Genomic DNA, 18,605 nt, shown 5'->3' with positions numbered 1-18,605 from the left:
ACCTAGCCAAGTCCACATCCCTCATTTACCAACACCTCCTTACGGCCACCTGGAGAACGCGGACACCTTTCGCCGACGCTGGGAACGCATCCTGGGTACATTCACCGCAACTCAATGGGAAAAGATCCTGGTCCTACACCACAAATGCTCCTCTAGCTCCAACTATCAGGAAACCAATTATAAGCTCCTATCATTCTGGTACAGAACACCCAACAGCCTGCACAGGATCTTCCCGGCGGTACCCGACACATGCTGTAGATACGGGGAGGGACGCGGAACGATCCATATCACGCATTACGCCGTTTTGGGACGAGGTCAAACGACGAACGGAGGAAATACTGGGGACGGACGGCAGGTTTGACAGAGAGGCAGCTCTCCTACACTCTACAACAGACACCATCGGGGTGTATAGAAGATCTATACTCCGACACCTGTTGAACGCCGCCAAGTCTCTGATTCCACTGCACTGGAAGCAAGATGTAACCCCGGGTGGAGGAGATACACAGGGCAGAATCGATGCACGCCTCATTGATAGGTATGGAGGAGAAGCATGTTGACAGTTGGCGGCCGTGGCTGGCTTACGTGGCGGGGCGGGGTGCGGGGGCCGGGTAGGGGTGTGGCCCATGAGGGGTGCCCCTCCCCCCGCCACCCGCGCCCCAGGGCGGGTGACACCGCACTGCACGGAACACCACGGATCCGAATCTACCACGGGCACGACGAGGGTGCTCCTCGAGATCCTCCCCCTCTTTTTTTTTTCCCTCTCCTTTCTTATCTTCCCTCTCTCTTCCCCATCCCCTCTTGTCTTTATGTTCTCCTTTCTACACCACTTGCTCTCTTTCCCTGCCCCCATGCAAGAGTCTGACCTCACACACTAGTCTCAACAACAGTCAAACGGGAGGGTATGGCAGGCTTGGGCCTCAGGTGCTATACGGATGCTCCGCTAACTCGCTACTGCCCACTATTATAGACTAAACCAACAGATTATACCACCCGCACGACAAAACAGGACCCGCGCGAGGAGTGCGCGGCCAAAGGCAATAAGACCCAATGGAAACCCACTATTTGTCAATATTATATGGGACGACGAGTCCCCTCTATGAATTAAACCTTCAGGTTAGCGACCGAAGGGAGCAGACGCATGGCGGCTGAGCTCCTGTCGTATAATCCGCAGATATACAAAGCAAGGCGTTCAACAGACCAATCTAGACAGACAACAAGCCTAACAACACCGCCCGATATGGGTAAAAAAACAAAAAAGCAGAAAACCCTGAACGGGGTAGGCTCCCGCGACATTAGGGACCCCTGCAACAGAGGCCTAAACCTAAAATGGCGATGCCACCCGACTCTCCCTACACCTCCTCCTCCGAGGAAGACATGGATCCCCCATACAGTGGGTCATATATCCACACCACTAACAGAGGACCTATCCGCCCCAGCCACAAAAGGAGACATAAAGGCCCTCATAAACAATATACGGGCCTTCTTTAATGCCGACCTTGATATTATATGCGAAGACATCGCGGGGGTCACGGCCCGAGTAGGGGCAACAGAAGAACACCTCTCCACGGTGGCCCATCAACAGGAAAACAACAATAAGCAAATCCAAAGCCTCCAGGCGGCCCACGAGGCATTACAGATCAAACTGGACACCTTGGAAGACACCTGAAGACGCAACAACCTCAAAATTAGAGGTATTGACGAAACGGTCGACGATCACGAGATGCCGCACTTCCTCAGGCGCCTCTTCGCCTCTCTAATGCCGCAACGCTCAGCGAAAACCATACAACTAGATGGCTGCTTTCGACTAGCAAAGTCTACCAGGGCTCCGGCGGGAGCTACCCGCGACGTGCTAATACGCTTCGTACTGAACCGGGATAGAGTGGCGGTCCAAGAGGCAGTGAAGAACAAAACGCCTTATGACTTCGAAGATATGCAACTACTATTTTTACAGGACTTATGTAGATCAACACTACAATGGAGAAGGTCCTTTCAAAGTATCACCCAGGCCTTACGATCAGCAGGCATCAAGTACAAGTGGGGCCCCTCACGAACTCTCTAAGCCACCAAAGAAGGCCGCACCTACACACTCGCCTCTGCGGTCGAATCTGAGGAGTTCCTACAGAAATTGAGCCTTACCTCGTCCACGGGCCCAGGAAGCAGTCATGGGACGTTACCAAGGTGGTGCCTTTTACCCCCAGAGCATCTGCTGACACCGGCTGAGGACGGGACGAACACACAGAAGTGGACTCTATATGGGTCTAATGTACCTAATAACCTACCAGTTCATAGTTATAATGTGTTTGTATTTTTTATTTTTATTTTTTAAAAGTATTTTTCTGCTGGTTTCGCTTTCTTAAATAACAGCACTATGCAAAATACCGTGCCAATGAAGACACTAATTATGTATGGGTCCCCCCCCCCCCCCCCCCCCCATTGCTCAGGGGTTAATGAGCGGCACTTCCCTCAATGCACCCTAGAGAACCCAACCCACGACTGTACTCTCAACCCCAAGGGACGGCCTAAGCTGCAGATAGGGGATGACAAATTAATCTGCCCCACTAGCACTTCATACCTATAGCCTCAAGCCAACTAGCGCCCATTACCCAAAATCGCCCACCATAGGCGGTCATCACGGTGGCCGCTGGTTCAGGAGCACTCTGCTCCCCCACGAAAGGTAACTTGGCCCTGATCTGCGCAGCCAAATCCCTACCCCTAGTCTCCGTAGGAGGAACCTGACCACTCTCAGTACTCAGAGATAAATCAGTTGCTTGCATCACTCGAATCTGCCTTACATATAGATGTGCCAGCACAGTCATTCTCCAGTACCACCAAGCACTTATTCATCTTATCGACTAGCTAATGTCAACCCTCTGTAATCCCTCTCTTATTATATCTACACCTTCATCAAAACTGTTATGCAATCCCAGAAAACTAATCGTTACTCTTCTCACTTAGACTTGTGCACATAAACCCACTATACCTGAGATCCTTCATGTCAGCACTCAGACGTGCACACAGTATACCGTTGAACCAAACGTGTTATAAATATATAAACATGCGAACGCTCATGCCACTACCTAATTCTTGTGAACCTAAGAAACACGCTGTTGTGGCAAATGTGATAACCTGTAACCACCTGCACAATAAAAATAAAGAATTTAAAAAAAAAACAAACAAAAAAAAAAACCTTCAGGTTAGCTATACCGCAGACGTTATAATGGCCCCTATCCGCCTAGAAGATACTCCTAGGCTATATGCAACCATTATGATGACAGGCAAATCTTGACCATGTACTACACAGTCACTACCTGGCTCACCCAGAGGTGACACACTCACCCCTTAATGCATGACCATAAGCTGCAGATGTTTGCATATTTAATACATGTAACATAACAAAGTTACCGATACTGATACTGTACTACCTTCTAATTGTTAATATTGTTTAGGTTTTCATTTCTTTATAATCATATGGCTGTTCCCGATTTTGCGAGACCTGCATGTCTCCTATTTTGTTATCCTATTGCACTGTTGTACATTTTCGATGACACAAATAAAAGCCGTTTGAACAACATAAAGGTCCTGTAGTGGCCTTGCCAGTCTTCAGAACTTAATCCCATAGAAAATCTGTGGATGGAGCTGAAGGTTCAAGTTGCCAAATGTCAGCCTCAAAACCTTAATGACTTGGAGAGGATCTGCAAAGATGAGTGGGACAAAATCCCTCCTGAGATGTGTGCAAACCTGGTGGCCAACTACAAGAAATGTCAGACCTCTATGATTGCCAACAAGGGTTTTGCCACCAAGTACTAAGTCAAAGGGGTTAAATACTTATTTCACTTATTGACATGCAAATCAATTTATAACTTTTTTGGCATGCGTTTTTCTGGATTTTGTTTTGTTATTGTGTCTCTCACTGTTAAAATACATCTACCATTAAAATGATAGACTGATCATTTCTTTGTCAGTGGGCAAACGTTCAAAATCAGCATGGGATCAAATACTTTTTTCCTTCACTGTATCTTGAACCATGCCCACACCACTACTGGGTGAAAGAGAAATTGAATGACAGTAAATTGCAGAGTAACAACCAAGATAACATGAACGCATTTCAGTCCTGGGATAATTCCTTTGAACAAACAATGTCCCAGTCCCTATGCTCCCCATTTCCTTATCCCATCCCCTCTGCCCCCCTTTACCCATCCCAGCCACTATGCCCCTCATTTCCTATCCAAGCCACCTATGCCCCCCTTTACCCATCCCAGCCCCCTGACCCCCTTTCACCCATCCCAGCCTATATGCCTCCTTTAAGCATTCCAGACTATGCCCCCTTTACCCATCCCAGCCACTATGCCCCCCTCTTTACCCAACCCAGCCCCTATGCCCCTCATTTCCTATCCCAGCCACCTATGCCCCAATTTACCCATCTCAGCTCTTATACCCTCCATTACCTGTCCCAGACTCTATGTCCCACACCAGCCACCTATTCCCAGCTTTATCCATCCCAGCCCTTATGCCCCCCTTTAGCCACCCTAGCCCTTATGTCCCCATCACCCACCACAGCCAATATGGCCCTTTCACCAACCACTGCCCATATGCCCCCTTTATCCATCTGAGCTCCACTGTCCCCTTACCCATCACAGCCCCTATGCCCTCTGCACCCCAAACAGCCCCTATTCCAACCTGCACCCATCCCAGACCCTATACCCCCTTTATCCATCCATCCCAGAGCATATGCCCCCCTTTACCCACTACAGCCATATACCTCTCATTCCTATCCCTCCCTGTATCCACTACAGCCTCTATGCCTTCTTGCACACTCTTCAGCCTCTATTTCTCCCTGTACCCACCTCACCCCAATGCCTTCCTGCACCCACTACAGCCCCTATCTATCTCATCCCTATCCCTCTCTATACCCACTACAGACCCTATGCCTTCCTGCACCCACTAGAGCCCCCATCCCTATCACTTTCTGCATTCACTACAGTCCCTATCCCTCACTGGACCCACTAAAGCTCCTATACCTCCCAGCACCTGATTCCGCCCCTACCACTCCTGTTCCCCCTACAGCCGCTATCCCCCCCATGAATACACTACCGTCCCTATGCCCCCTGCACTGCAACCACTATCCACACATACTGCAGCCTCTTTTTTAAACACTGTTTTTGGTTGGACTAACCCCTTTTTCGGGTGACCTTGCAGGTGTGGGAGTCATGACTGGGTGGCTCTCACACAGCCATCATGGGTGCTGGGTAGTGCGCACATAATATCTGTGTGAGAGCTGCACAAAGACCTTGCACAAGAAGGGGGGCCCTTGATCTCCTACTGACCGGGGGCCCAGTGAGTTGTCAGTCCGCCTCTGGCTGCTGAGGTGACTAGAAACCTGTCAATCCTAGATAGAGAGACGTGTACTGGGGAATTAAATGTGTAGTCCCTCTCCGTGCTGTGTAGTATCATCCATGGGCCATGTAAATTACAGGAGGTGGTCAGGTGTGTGAGACTGCGATCACTGTCTGTGGGAGACAAGGAACCCATTGGGGATCTGTCTAGAAGAGGGTCAAGAACAGCATTAAAATCACCCCCAATTATTATTTGGTCAAAGTTGATTTGAGCAAGTAGGGTTAGTAGTTTGATTTAAAAAAAGGGTCTAGTGCATGCATTTGGAGCGTATACATAACAATACAGTAGCAAGTAGACATAGAAAGATATAGCGGCTTTCGGGGTCTTTGTCAAAACTATGAATAACATATTGCAAATCAGAGTGCAACATGATCGCCACCCCTCTGGTTTTCGAGTTATTTTTAGTCGCAATACAAGCCTGGATCCAGGGGGCCTTGAGGGGAGAGGCTTCAGAACGTGACCAATAAGTTTCTTGCAGTAGTGTGATTTGGGTAGGTAGGTGAGTATCTTCTTTCGTTTGATGGGTATGTTTGCTTCCTTTACATTCCGTGATAGGAACTTGAGAGTAGAAGTTGATTGGGACATTTTTGTTCAGTCGAATACTCGTCGTGGTGCATAGTGGAAGACATGTTGATGTGTAGTAGTGGGATTCCGTCTGCCCCAGCTTAAGCAGACGGGTAAGTCCCGGTGTCGAGGCAGATGGGGCAGGTTGCGATTTTTATTATGAATAAGGAGAGATTCCTTAACAGGGCTCTTCTTTTCCGTGTCTGTGTAGGTGTTCCCAGCTTTATGCAGGTTAACCCTTTGGGGCCCAGATAGGAACGTTGGAATATTGGTTGTAAATGATGCCAGAGGGCAAATAGATTTAAGCTTGTGTGATCAGAGGGGCAACAGTGATGATAAAGGCCAATTGATGTGGCAAGAAATAATAATAAAAACAAAACTAAAATAGGAACATGTAAAAATGATGGAGAAAACCCCCCAAAACTAAAGTATATACAATTAGAGCAGTCCCCTTGTATCCCCCATAGAGTATAGGGAGGGGAAGAAGCCACAGGCGTTTCACTAGTTGTTGTTGTAGCAGTAGAGTGGATCTGAGCTTAAAAGGTAGCTCCACTGGGAGGCTCAGACCCCGTTCACATTGGTTGACTAAGCAGTTTTGGAATCTGTGTCATCAGCCCCCTGCCAATAATACTTAGAGACAGTACGGTACCTGGAGTGGCTAGTTCTTCATGTGGCACTCCTCCAGCGTTGGAAGCACCCTGAAAGTCTCCTTTGACTTGGGATAGCACTAACAATGCAACTCCTCCGATTGCCGGTGTAGTTAGTAAAGGGCTGTTGCAGCCTATCACATAGGCCTTGGCTTCAGGCGGACGCTCACAATAGTGGTGTGAGGTGAAATGGATTCCCTCTGGTCTCCAGATGGTGTCCCTTCGGTAGCTCAGGGTCTGATCCTGCCCAGACACCTTGTAGGGTAGTTCGATGCGGCACTGGTAAGCCAGATGTCGTGGCTAAAAAATGTTGGGAGTGGAGCTCACTAAAAGCGCAGCCATCTAAGATGGCGGCGGAACCGAAAACTGATCCCACTAGTTTTTAACTGGCTTTGGAGTAAATATTTATTTCTGTAACAAAATCCTTCTGGTTGTAGTCTATGTATGATAATTATTATTTAATAATCTGTAATATTTAATTTTTTTTTTTTTTATATTTGTAACTGTACCATCAATATTACTTTGCACAATTATATATGGAAGGGTGGCATAGTTTAAATTCATTTTGTGTGGGTATCAATATGTGTGCTATCTCTGACTTGCTCTGTTGGAGAATATCTTAGCTATGCCTCAAAATCAAACCGCTCTATGCCTCAAAATCAAACCGCTCTATGCCTCAAAATCAAATCGCTCTATGCCTCAAAATCAAACCGCTCTATGCCTCAAAATCAAACCGCTATATGCCTCAAAATCAAACCGGAGCATCCTTGTGATTTACACAGTTCCTTTAGTTTTAGTCTTGATTTAAAGCTTAATCTCTCTTTTGTATGCTCTAACATTTTTTTACTCTTTTACTTTTTATGATAAACTACAGATAATAGATGACTCACGGGAATATCCGCAAACTGTTTTATATTAAATCAATATTTCAAACGTAGACCGTTAGATTGGCCCCAGATAATGACCAAAGATGCATAGAGTTGCCGTTCTTTACAAAGCTATAGAGACTCACTAATAATCAGATAGATCGAAACTTTAAAAACTAAAATCACAGAAGAGGAATTAAAACATTATTACGTCTCGCTACAATATCTAAAGTGTATTTAATTAATCTGTTGTAAGAGCATTGTGAATATATATATATATATATAACACAAAATTAATAAACAAAAAACACACTTCAAGAAACCACAGTGTCAAAACTAAACAATTAAAGTTATAGTACATTGATGTAGACATACTCAATGCAGTTTTGGCAATGTAGTTTTTTTTTATTGTGTATTTTATCACATTAATTTTGTGTTATATTCATTTACAATGCTCTTTCAACAGATTAATTAAAAGTGTATTTAATTAACATACTTTAGTTTATTTAACACTAGCACTATTTAAATTGTCTCCCACGTTAAAATTAGTGTAGGACCCATCGATATTGGGGTATTGTGAAATAGTGGTCGGTGAAACACGATATGGCCATATGGTGTAACTGAATCCCCATATTTGTTTGCTAAGATAGATGATTCTATTGCTTTGTAAATTTTAAAACTGTTCTTTAATCTGTATTTTGTTTACATTTTGGTTGGTACAGATGCACCATTGCTGAGAGATGCATGTTCCGGGAGTGCCCCCCATTTTTATTTTTTTTTTGTGACAATCTTGCTTTGGTATAATATAATGAGCTGAATTGTCCTTACCTAACACAGTTACTTCATATTTCTTTTCTGTAGTGCAATAATTTGGATGGGAAATGTTTGCATTCAATGCTTGGGGGTAGAACTACCGGTACATTGTTATCAGAATTTGACAAATCATCTACTGATGTTTGGTATGGACTGAAAACATTGTCTAAACAAAACCTCAAGATTGTATGAATAATGAATATGTCAAACTCAAAATCCCAATTTTTTTTTGTAAATACGCTTTTTATTAGTGATAACAAGGTTGAGCAATAACCATGGGACTCGCAGGTCCCCATCAGCGTAATACATATCATATAACATGTACAATCTGTGCAGAAACAAAGTTATGCAATATTGAGTGTTTGTCCGAGCTTGCATAACCTTTGCTTAGTCTGATTCATGAAGGTCTTGTAACAATTGTAATTGCCATATGTGCATTTAGTGAGTGCGCCCTTTGTCAGGGATGGGCAGCTTCAAGACTCTCATTTCTATCAAAGCTTTATTTCTCCCATACCACCCAATTCACCTGTGCAGGAGTAGTTTTCCCCCTTTCTCTCTTTTTCTATCCCCTCTCTCTCTTCTTTCCCTCTTCTCTCTTTCTTCCCTTCTCTCCTTTTCCCCTCACTCCTTTCTCCCTTCCCTATGTTAATGCAAATGGTTATACGGGCTCACAGGCCCACAATGTTGACGGGCACGCAGGTCCTAAGTATCGTAAGTTCATTTAACTTTTGTAAAGACATTTCTCCTGGAAGATGAGTTTAGCCAAATATTTACGTAACTGACTATTCCCCGTTTGCTAGAGTTTTGTGTTCTAGTGTTTTTGGAGCTTGTGAGTGTGGAACGCGTTAGTACTTTGCGTCGCGCGTGTATCTGCTTGAGGTAGGTCCCTCAGTGTTCGTACTTTGCCCTACAGTCTATCCTTTGTCCCCGCCGGGGGAGTAACTTGGCAAATATCTATGAAGTCGTGAGTGGGTTTGTGTTATGTGGAGCCGGATAGCCTCCTTGGTCGTTTAGGGTCTGGTGCGTTTGGGTCTCTGGGATATGTCTCGTGTCGAGCTTGTCTCCGTTCCCTTGCCCTATGTCTGGTGTGTTTCCAGTTGTTGTGTCTAAGCGTATGTATCGTCTCGGGTTTTTACTGTTTACGGTTGGGTGTTTTTCGCTGTCGGAAGCTCCCTTCTGGGGTTAAATCAGATTCACTCAGGCTATATTGAAATATTTTTTTCCCTATATTTTCATCAGCATTGGTTTGTTGTGGTCACTAATCTAGTATAGGTATTTAAACAGCTTTGGAGACGGTTGTGACTTTACATCAAGCTCAGCTTATTTGCCCATTCATCCATATGGCTAGCACAAAGAACACCTTAATAATTTTATCCCAGTAATAGATGCTTACTGCTTGCGAAGTACTTATGTTAAACTTTTTCCTAATCTCCGTACTCTACCACTAACGTGGTTTACACATAGAAGAGACTCTCACCATATCATATAAGAGGGCAAAGTGCTTGAGATACCATTTGCTCCACTTGTTGTTTAATGTAGCTATGGACTAAAAATGGTCTTCTGATTTACTTAACGTGCCTAGTGATACTTTTATACCTGGTCTCAAAATGCGAGGGATTTATGCCAAAAAAAAGGGCTTGAAATCACATCGCTGTATAGTAAATACCAAATGGCAGTTTGCTTTCTACGGTTACATATGGAGTGTCTGCGCTCTCGTTGGAAATTTTACTAACTGGCATCAATGCAAAGTAATGCCAGTCAGTAAATAGCAATTTGGCTCTAATAACTCGAGCAAAATATTTGAGCCAGTAAACCCCTCTAATGCCAAGAGGGTGATAGGAGAATTCAACTGTAGGGGTAATGGGTAATGAGAAACACAGCAAGAGGAACAGTTGATACTAGCTCCTATTAAATAATTAAATCAAAATAAGCTCAACTGTGACACAAAGGATGCTTAGACATGGGAGACATGATTAACAATTAAAGTTCAGAAACAGCTGAAGACATGCAGACTTGCTACCCCTGCAAAAAACACTGCCAAACATTTTCTCTTGAAAAACAGCTTTCCAATTTAGGTTGGGCAAAATCTTCCCAAAACTCTTGCTCAGCTACTGGATACTATTTAGCACTTAAGTTTTTTCTCATCAAGTGTAGAAAGTAGATGAGGCCTATTAAAGTAAAATAGTTCTATATAATATTTTTTTTTTTTGAAATTCTTTCTTTTTGGTGTGCAGGTTATATAACATAGCCGGCAGTGCCACAACAGCAGCTGCGTAGCATAACATTTAGTACAATAATAGTAAAGCGGCATATTGTGGCAGATATTAGCACAAAATTTTTGTTTTATGTGACATCATCCTCAGTAGGTAGGTTGCCCCACCTTGTTAATCAAGGACAAGAGTGCTCCGGTTAGAGTGTTCGAGACGTGACATAAACCCTTGTGTGGGTGGTTGTGTGCGTCTGTGGATGAAGGTGTAACAGTAGTTAGGTTTAAGTGATAATATAGTGTGAAAGAGTAGTGGAGACTAGACCCGTGGTCCCTAAGGAACCTGTAGCGACGTGTGACCGGTTAATGGGGTTATCACGGGTCACGTTCCTCTTGCGGTGCATGAGGGTATACTTGTGGGCCTGTGGTGAGGCAAGAGGTTGGCACTCACTCCTGGCATGTAGTAGTGTTGCAAGTGGGCGTCAAGTGAGTGGGGGGGTTATGGGGGGAGTAAACTCCCTTTGCCAGCGCTCATATGTCTTAGGACTAGGACGTGTCCCTGGGGGTATAGTATATGCATATGCGAAATTAAACAACAGATAATAAGAAAATTAAACAAAACAACAAGACGTATAGCATGGTGAAAAACATAATAACTGTGGCCCATAAAAGGCATAAGCTCTGTGTACAGTCTGTAGCTAATCAGGGAACTGCAGTTGTGGCTGGGTCCCCTCGCAGGGCGGCGGGAACAAACGGGCGGATCTTCTCAGGGTCCCAGATTCTTTGCTGTGTGTCCGGAGCGGAGGTCAGTGTCCCCTCTTGGGTGGCCGGTAGTCCGAGTTTCCGTATAGCGTTAGGTATTTCTTCAGCCTCCATCACTTTCAATGTCCCAGTTTCTTGGGTGATTATGAGGCTCCTCGGTGTGCCCCATTTGTACGGTATTTGGAACTTCGCGAGTGTTGCCGTCAGGGGTTTCAGGGATCTCCTCCAGTCTAAGGTTGCTCTCGAGAGGTCCGGAAAGAAAGTTAGTTGGTGCTCCTCGAAGGAGTAAGGAGATTTATTTCTCGTGGCTGCCATAAACGCCTGCTTGTCAGGGCCATTTCGGAAGCGGATTATAACATCCCTTTGCCCTTCCGGGGTACCTGCGGGTGGCGCTGGGAGTCTGTAGCTGCCATCTAGCTGCATTAATTTAGCTTGTTTGGCTGAAAATAAGTGGGTCAGAAGCCTCCGGATTAAGTGAGGTAGTTCTGCTGCAGTGACTGTGTCCGCTAGGCCGCGGATCTTCACATTTTTCCACCGCCTCCTGTCTTCTGCTGCTGCCATGCGGTGCTGTATTTTAGCTTGTTCGCCCTTCAGGGCAGTGAGTTCTCGCTCTAGTGCTGCGAGTCTCGTTTCGTGGCCCGTTGTAATGACCTCCGTATCATGGAGGCGGGCAGAGACCCCTCTTATTTCGTCCCGGAATGTGGAGATATCCGTAGCAATGTTGCGCCGCAGTTCGTCCAAGAGGGCCTTTAGGGCGTTTTCTGTCACAGGTGTCCCCTGTGGTCGGTCAGCCCTCTTGTCGGTTCTGCTGTTGTGCGCCGGTGCTTCCAGGTCTCTCAGGTCAGTGAGGGAGGTTTCGCTGGACGAGCACGATGGCCCATCCGTGAGAGGCGCCATGTCAGGCCTCATGGATCTCTGGGGCCTCCAGAGGAGATCGCCAATATCTGCCGTTGGCAGGGGTTTGTCCGACCGGTATTTCTTAGACTTGCGTCCCATCGTGGGTGCGAGCTGTAGCCCGGATTTGGTCAGGTTTTTTGGGTGAAAAGACCGTTTTTGGTCTATTTAGGTTGCTTATGGTGTCGGAGCTCCCGCAGGACACGTCCGTTCGCTTGGGCAGCTGGCTCCGCCCCCCTAATAGTTCTATATAATATTTAACATATCTTTAAAATACATACTAGAGCTATTTTGACCTCAGTATAGGGGGTCCAAGAACATTTCAACATCTAAAAAAAAACATATTAAACATGCTCAGTCACTCACCTGGAGATAGGAGAAAGATAGATAATAGGACTAGTGACAACACTAGAACAATCACCAGCATTGATAGGCCAATCCCACGCCAGTTACGAGGTGGGGCATCTGAACCACTCATATCCTAGAAAGAAAATATACATTTTCACCAACTTTGTGCAAAGCCACAGGTCTTACCTATGAGACTGGACTCTGTAATGCCTCGTTTCCACTGAGCGGATCGGTTCGGTTCAGTTCGGTACGGTTCACTATTTTGGGTGTTTCCATAATGAAAGTGGTCCATACAAGCGAACCGTACCAATCCATTCAGGGTCCTGCTTCAGATGTGGGGCCATAGAAAATGGAACGGTTCGGTTAGGGCGGAAGTACTATACAATCCATTGATTGGTGGACAGGAAGAGCATTTTTTCTAAACCCCGTATGGCCCTGAAGGTCTGACTTGGTCTGACTTGCAGTGGAAACGCTCACCAGAATGGGCTGGTCCATTCTAAACCTTCCAAACTGTACCAACCCGAACCGATCCACTCAGTGGAAACGAAGCATATGACTCCTCCTGAGAGATATCCAACTATCTAACCAGCTCTAGAACCCGCATTGTAATAGTTCCCTTTATATTCCACTGTGCAGTTACAACCAACACTTTTTCAGATGAACACAACTATAAAATAAAATGATTGGGGTTTTTTTGTTGGACTTTATTGGATCTAAAATAGTAATATATGAAATAATTCCCTTAATCCCTTCGCTATCAAGTTATTTGCTAATTAATATCAGTAGACTCTGTTCATACATGATTTGACACTAATAGGGATAAAACTCTTCATCATAGCTACTATAATGAGATGCAATGGTTATGGTATTTAGAGCGCCCCATAAATTGCAGCACATTAATGAACAATTTTCAAGGTTACGGATGCATAAATACCCTAATTGTCTTATAAAACGTCAACCCAGCATAAATATGCATTTATATGGAGCATCATCATTTTATCATTCAGCATACAGTATCCAATTTGCAAATGGATGAAACAATGTGTTGTGTAGACTTATTGTGTTGTGCAAATTACAGGAGTAGAATTATATATAGACATGCAGTGAGAGTCACTCAAGTAATATGAATTAATAATTATAACAACTAATTGTCAACTAAAGTTGTAAATCAGAAAACATAACTCTATCTATATTTATTTTTATTTTTTCTTTCTTAATGTACAGATTCTATACTTACAATTCAAACATGGTTACATATAAAATTGTATCTTTCCATTTTCAATAGAAGATAGTGTATGTCCATATTAGCTGCTTTATATGCTTTTCATGCAGTTCATGTCATTCTCTGTAATATGTGTATTCACTGAATGTACAGAAAGTAATGGCAGGAGGTTGGCAGATGATCAGAAAGTACGAGCAAGTGACCACTAGGAATCTATTTCCATGTCATTGTATGATTGTGTTTGAGACTGCATATGAGTGTATAGTTGTATACGGTTATTCTCTCACATTTTTTGCAAAACTCAGTGACTTTGGCAGCTCCTGGGAGTCCTGGGGGAGGACTGTATCGAGGCTGTGAGCGTGGGGTTTGTACCTTAAGCTCCAGCCCTAGACCACCTAGGATTCAGGACCTAGGTAGACTTCCAGGGAATATGACTCCCTAACTGGTCCTCCGTGAATCCAGGAAAATCCGCCAGGAAAGTAAAAAATAGAGCAAAGGAAATAACTACTCATATATTACATACAGCCAGCACACAATACACACAATCTATAGCCAACACATGCCACACACATTAGCTACAATCAGCACAATCACACACCACGCACATTACGTACAGCCAGCACACACTGTACACACACATAACATACAGCCAGCACACACACACCAGACACATTACATACAGCCAGCACACAACACACACTATATATTACATACAACCAGCACACACCTCAGACACTTTGCATATAACCAGCACACATCACAGACACCACGCACACTCATTAAACCTAGCATTCACACACTATGGGGAGGACAGAGTGTGAGACACAAATTTTCGCAAATTATATCCAAATGGCAAAACTGAGGCTGTGACTATAGTTGAGTTGGAGAAATGTTCCATTTGACCCAGTTTTTCCATTTGGATTTAATTTGTGAAAATTCTGTGAATAACACTGCCAATGTCTAGATCAGGGGTAGGCAACCTACGGCACTAGTGCCATGCACGGCACTCGAGGTGTCTTTCCACGGCACTCAAGGCTGCTAGAGCCAAACAGGGTCTGGCCTATCAGGAGTCTCAGTGAAACTTCAGATATCTGCTAATACAAAGAGATAGTGAAGGACAATCCTCAATTTATGCATTGCAGCACTTAGAGGAAGTGATCTCGGATCACTTCCTCCCAACACTTGTGAATGGAAATCCACACTGTAGTAGAGCAGCCCACAGCTGACACACAATGTGACATATCCACCCACACACAATTCCACAAGCAGCCCTCATACACAGCCCACATTCATATGTATCATTCACGATACCATAAACTACTAATGAACATATACAATATAATAGCTCATATACGCACAAATACAACGATACAAAGCAATTACAGTATAAATAACACAAGCAGAAAACGGCAGCACACACACCTCAATTTAAAAAAATAGGATCGGCAGGGCCGTTTCAAAGAATTTGGGGGCCCCAAGCAAAATGGACATGGAGGCGCCCCCCCCCCCCCCCATCGCAAAGCCTACAGGAACCACAGCATAGCCATACAGTTTAAGTTCACCCACACTTTATATAAATAAAAAAGGTTTACAGTGTGTAAAGGAACCTGCTATCCGTGCAGCGCTGATCCTTGTAGCGTCTCCCGAAATCCAAGCTGAAAAGAGTGAAGTAGTGATTATAGCTCCCAATTCCCCAAACATGAGTCGAGACTTCATGAGGGGGTAAAACGAATGTGTTTATTGATGGCCAAAATCAGCCCTTTTATGATGGTCTCCCAGCAAGGGAACTCCCACATGGGACCTTGTGGAAGACTGTAACAAAATATGCAGAACCAATCAGTATACAGTACAATTCTTATACACACCCACAGGAAGAGTTTAACCCCTCCTCTCTATCCTGGAGATAATTAGCTTAAGTGGTTGCAGAGAACCTAATTATCTCCGGGCAGAGAGAAACATGTGCTTTTTACCTTTTAACAAAACTGTATTAAAATCAATAACTCATGTTTCGCTGAACGAAGTCCCCATGTTCCACACACCCCCAGATAGCTTGGATCTGAGCGCATATTATAGGCGAATAGCGCTCAGATCCCACGAACACAGTTCTCAATAACGTCGAGTAAAGTTTAAGTTCACCAGCTGTAATGGAAGTTAAACTGCACAAACCCACATACGAGTGTAACAGGGGAAATGTACAATCCAAGCAAGTAAGGCGAATTATGTGATCCAGAGACAGAGGGCTCTGTCCCAAGTGCCTTAAGACCCCATGACTTAACGGGCCAGCATCCCAGGGTAAGAGGCTAGCAATCCGGCTCCTCCAAGAGATAGGGGGGCAGGGCAGTTTGTCACATGCAGACCCAGTGACAAAAGCCATTTTGTCACACAGTGCAAATACTGCTGTTGCATATAATGTGCATAAAATTTGAACATTTTCAACAATTGAAAATTCCCTGTGTTCTCCTCATCTCCCCTTCTCCTCACCCCCTCCCTGTGTTCTCCTCATCTCCCCTTCTCCTCACCCCCTCCCCGTGTTCTCCTCACCCCCCTCCCTGTGTTCTCCTCACCCCCCTCCCTGTGTTCTCCTCATCTCCCCTTCTCCTCACCCCCTCCCTGTGTTCTCCTCATCTCCCCTTCTCCTCCCCCCCTCCCCGTGTTCTCCTCATCTCCCCTTCTCCTCACCCCCTCCCTGTGTTCTCCTCATCTCCCCTTCTCCTCACCCCCTCCCTGTGTTCTCCTCATCTCCCCTTCTCCTCATCCCTCCTCCCTGTGTTCTCCTCATCTCCCCTTCTTCTCACCCCCCTCCCTGTGTTCTCCTCATCTCCCCTTCTTCTCACCCCCTCCGTGTTCTCATCATCTCCCCTTCTTCTCACCCCCTCCCTGTGTTCTCCTCACCCCCCTCCCTGTGTTCTCCTCACCCCCCTCCCTGTGTTCTCCTCACCCCCCCTCCCTGTGTTCTCCTCACCCCCCCCTGTGTTCTCCTCACCCCCCTCCCTGTGTTCTCCTCACCCCCCCTAACTGTGTTCTCCTCACCCCCCTTCTCCTCACACCCCCTCCCTGTGTTCTCCTCATCTCCCCTTCTCCTCACCCCCTCCCTGTGTTCTCCTAATCTCCCCTTCTCCTCACCCCCCCTCCCTGTGTTCTCTTAATCTCCCATTCTCCTCACCTCCCTCCTCCCTGTGTTCTCCTAATCTCCCCTTCTCCTCACCTCCCTCCTCCCTGTGTTCTCCTAATCTCCCCTTCTCCTAACCTCCCCCCTCCCTGTGTTCTCCTCATCTTCTCACCCCCCCTGTATTCTTCTTACCCCTCCCCCTCCCTGTGCTTTTCCTACTCCTTCCCCCCCTCGCTATGTTCCTTCTTACTGCCCCCATGTTCTTCTTACTCCTCCCCCTCCCTATGTTCATCTTACTACTCCCCCCCTATGTTCTTCTTACTACTCTCCACCCTCCCTGTGTCCTTCTTACTCCCCTCCCACCCTCCCTGTGTCCTTCTTACTCCCCTCCCACCCTCCCTGTGTCCTTCTTATTCCCCTCCCACCCTCCCTGTGTCCTTCTTACTTCCCTCCCACCCTCCCTGTGTCCTTCTTACTCCCCTCCCACCCTCCCTGTGTACATCTTATTCCCCTCCCCGTGTCCTTTTTACTCCCCTCCCCATGTCCTTCTTACTGCCCTCCCCCCATATCCTTCTTACTTCCTCTTCCCCCCACCGCCTATGTTCTTTTTACTCCCCCCCTCCCTCCCTATGTTCTTCTCACCTCCCCTTCCCTGTAGCGTGGCCGAGCTCAGGGTGCACTTCCTGTCAGTCCAGCTGGGAACAGGAAACTGAATCTTCTGTACCGCGTGGTACCCGGTCGGACTGACAGGAGGAAGAGGAGCTCGGACACGCTACAGGGAAGGGGAGGTGACGAGAGAGGCAGTGCTGCAGCCGCCTGAGGCTCTCTATAGAGCACTCAGGCGGCTGCAGCCTTATAGGAAGCACCGGCCCTGCTTGGGGGCCCAGGCCAGCTCGTGGCCCCAAGCAATTGCTTGGTCAGCTTGCCTGGTAGCGATGGGCCTGAGGATCGGCACGCTACGGGACAACACAATCCTATATCGGCACAGTGCTGCTAAAAGGTTGCCTACCCCTGGTCTAGATCTAAGCTGTGACAAACTGTCATTTGCCACTGGGCATTGGAGAGGACTATGAAATCCTGTTCCTGGCCCTTTAAATGGAGCAGGGTTACAACTTTTAAACTGGCACTTCGAATGCAGTCGAAGTGCCGAAGTCGTCGAAGTGCCGAAGTCGTCGAAGTGGCCGCCATTCGACAAACTAACACATTTTAACTTATGCGAACGCGGTCAGCGGTGTGTGCAGCCAAATCTATGGAACTGTTTGCGGCAACCCAATTGCACGAACACCGCTGACTCGTACCTTCTTCAACACCGCGGCTGGAGACTAAGTCCCGTTCGAAAAATTTGAACGCTCGTTCAAATGGGACTTTCTTCTTGATCCCTCAATACGTAGCCTTGTCTTGTTATTGGAGGGGACAGCTATATTCACACTGGGGATTGCTATGCGCTGCATATTCCCTTGAGCTTTAATCACATAGCTCCTGTTCCTGATATGCTCTCCTGGAGGAGAGGTCTTCCCCACACAGTCCTGGATGCTGGAGGTTCATACAGGGTGGACGGAAGACGGCGAGGCTCCAGTTAAGCTACGGCGGTTGTGGAGTCTGCGGTGGTTGTGGTGTCCAGTGCAGTGCTGGTGGTCCTCGGCGCAAGCTAGGAAGCGTCCATCAACGGAGGGTACTCTGTCGGAGTACAGGGAGCTCCGTTACATTGGTGGCAGCAGTGGGATGGCTTCCCTAGTGCGAGGAGCAGCATCCTGGGAACACCAAGCAAGCATGATACGTC

The 18,605-nt window shown here is 46.2% G+C and overlaps 1 protein-coding gene across 3 annotated transcripts in view; it reads right to left on the bottom strand.

Moving 5' to 3' along the window:
• LOC134568020 (inactive dipeptidyl peptidase 10-like) overlaps positions 1-18,605 on the bottom strand; it is a 147,826-nt gene that overhangs the window by 111,720 nt on the left and 17,501 nt on the right. For all 3 annotated transcript variants that reach the window (XM_063426249.1, XM_063426258.1, XM_063426266.1), the window contains exon 2: positions 12,513-12,627. In XM_063426249.1, coding sequence (XP_063282319.1) covers positions 12,513-12,627 — 115 coding nt within the window. The remainder of the gene's footprint in view (positions 1-12,512; positions 12,628-18,605) is intronic.

This window comes from Pelobates fuscus, chromosome 1, assembly GCF_036172605.1.
Source record: "Pelobates fuscus isolate aPelFus1 chromosome 1, aPelFus1.pri, whole genome shotgun sequence".
In the NCBI taxonomy this organism is placed as follows: Eukaryota; Metazoa; Chordata; class Amphibia; order Anura; family Pelobatidae; genus Pelobates; species Pelobates fuscus.
This window is presented reverse-complemented; position numbering and strand designations above follow the sequence as displayed.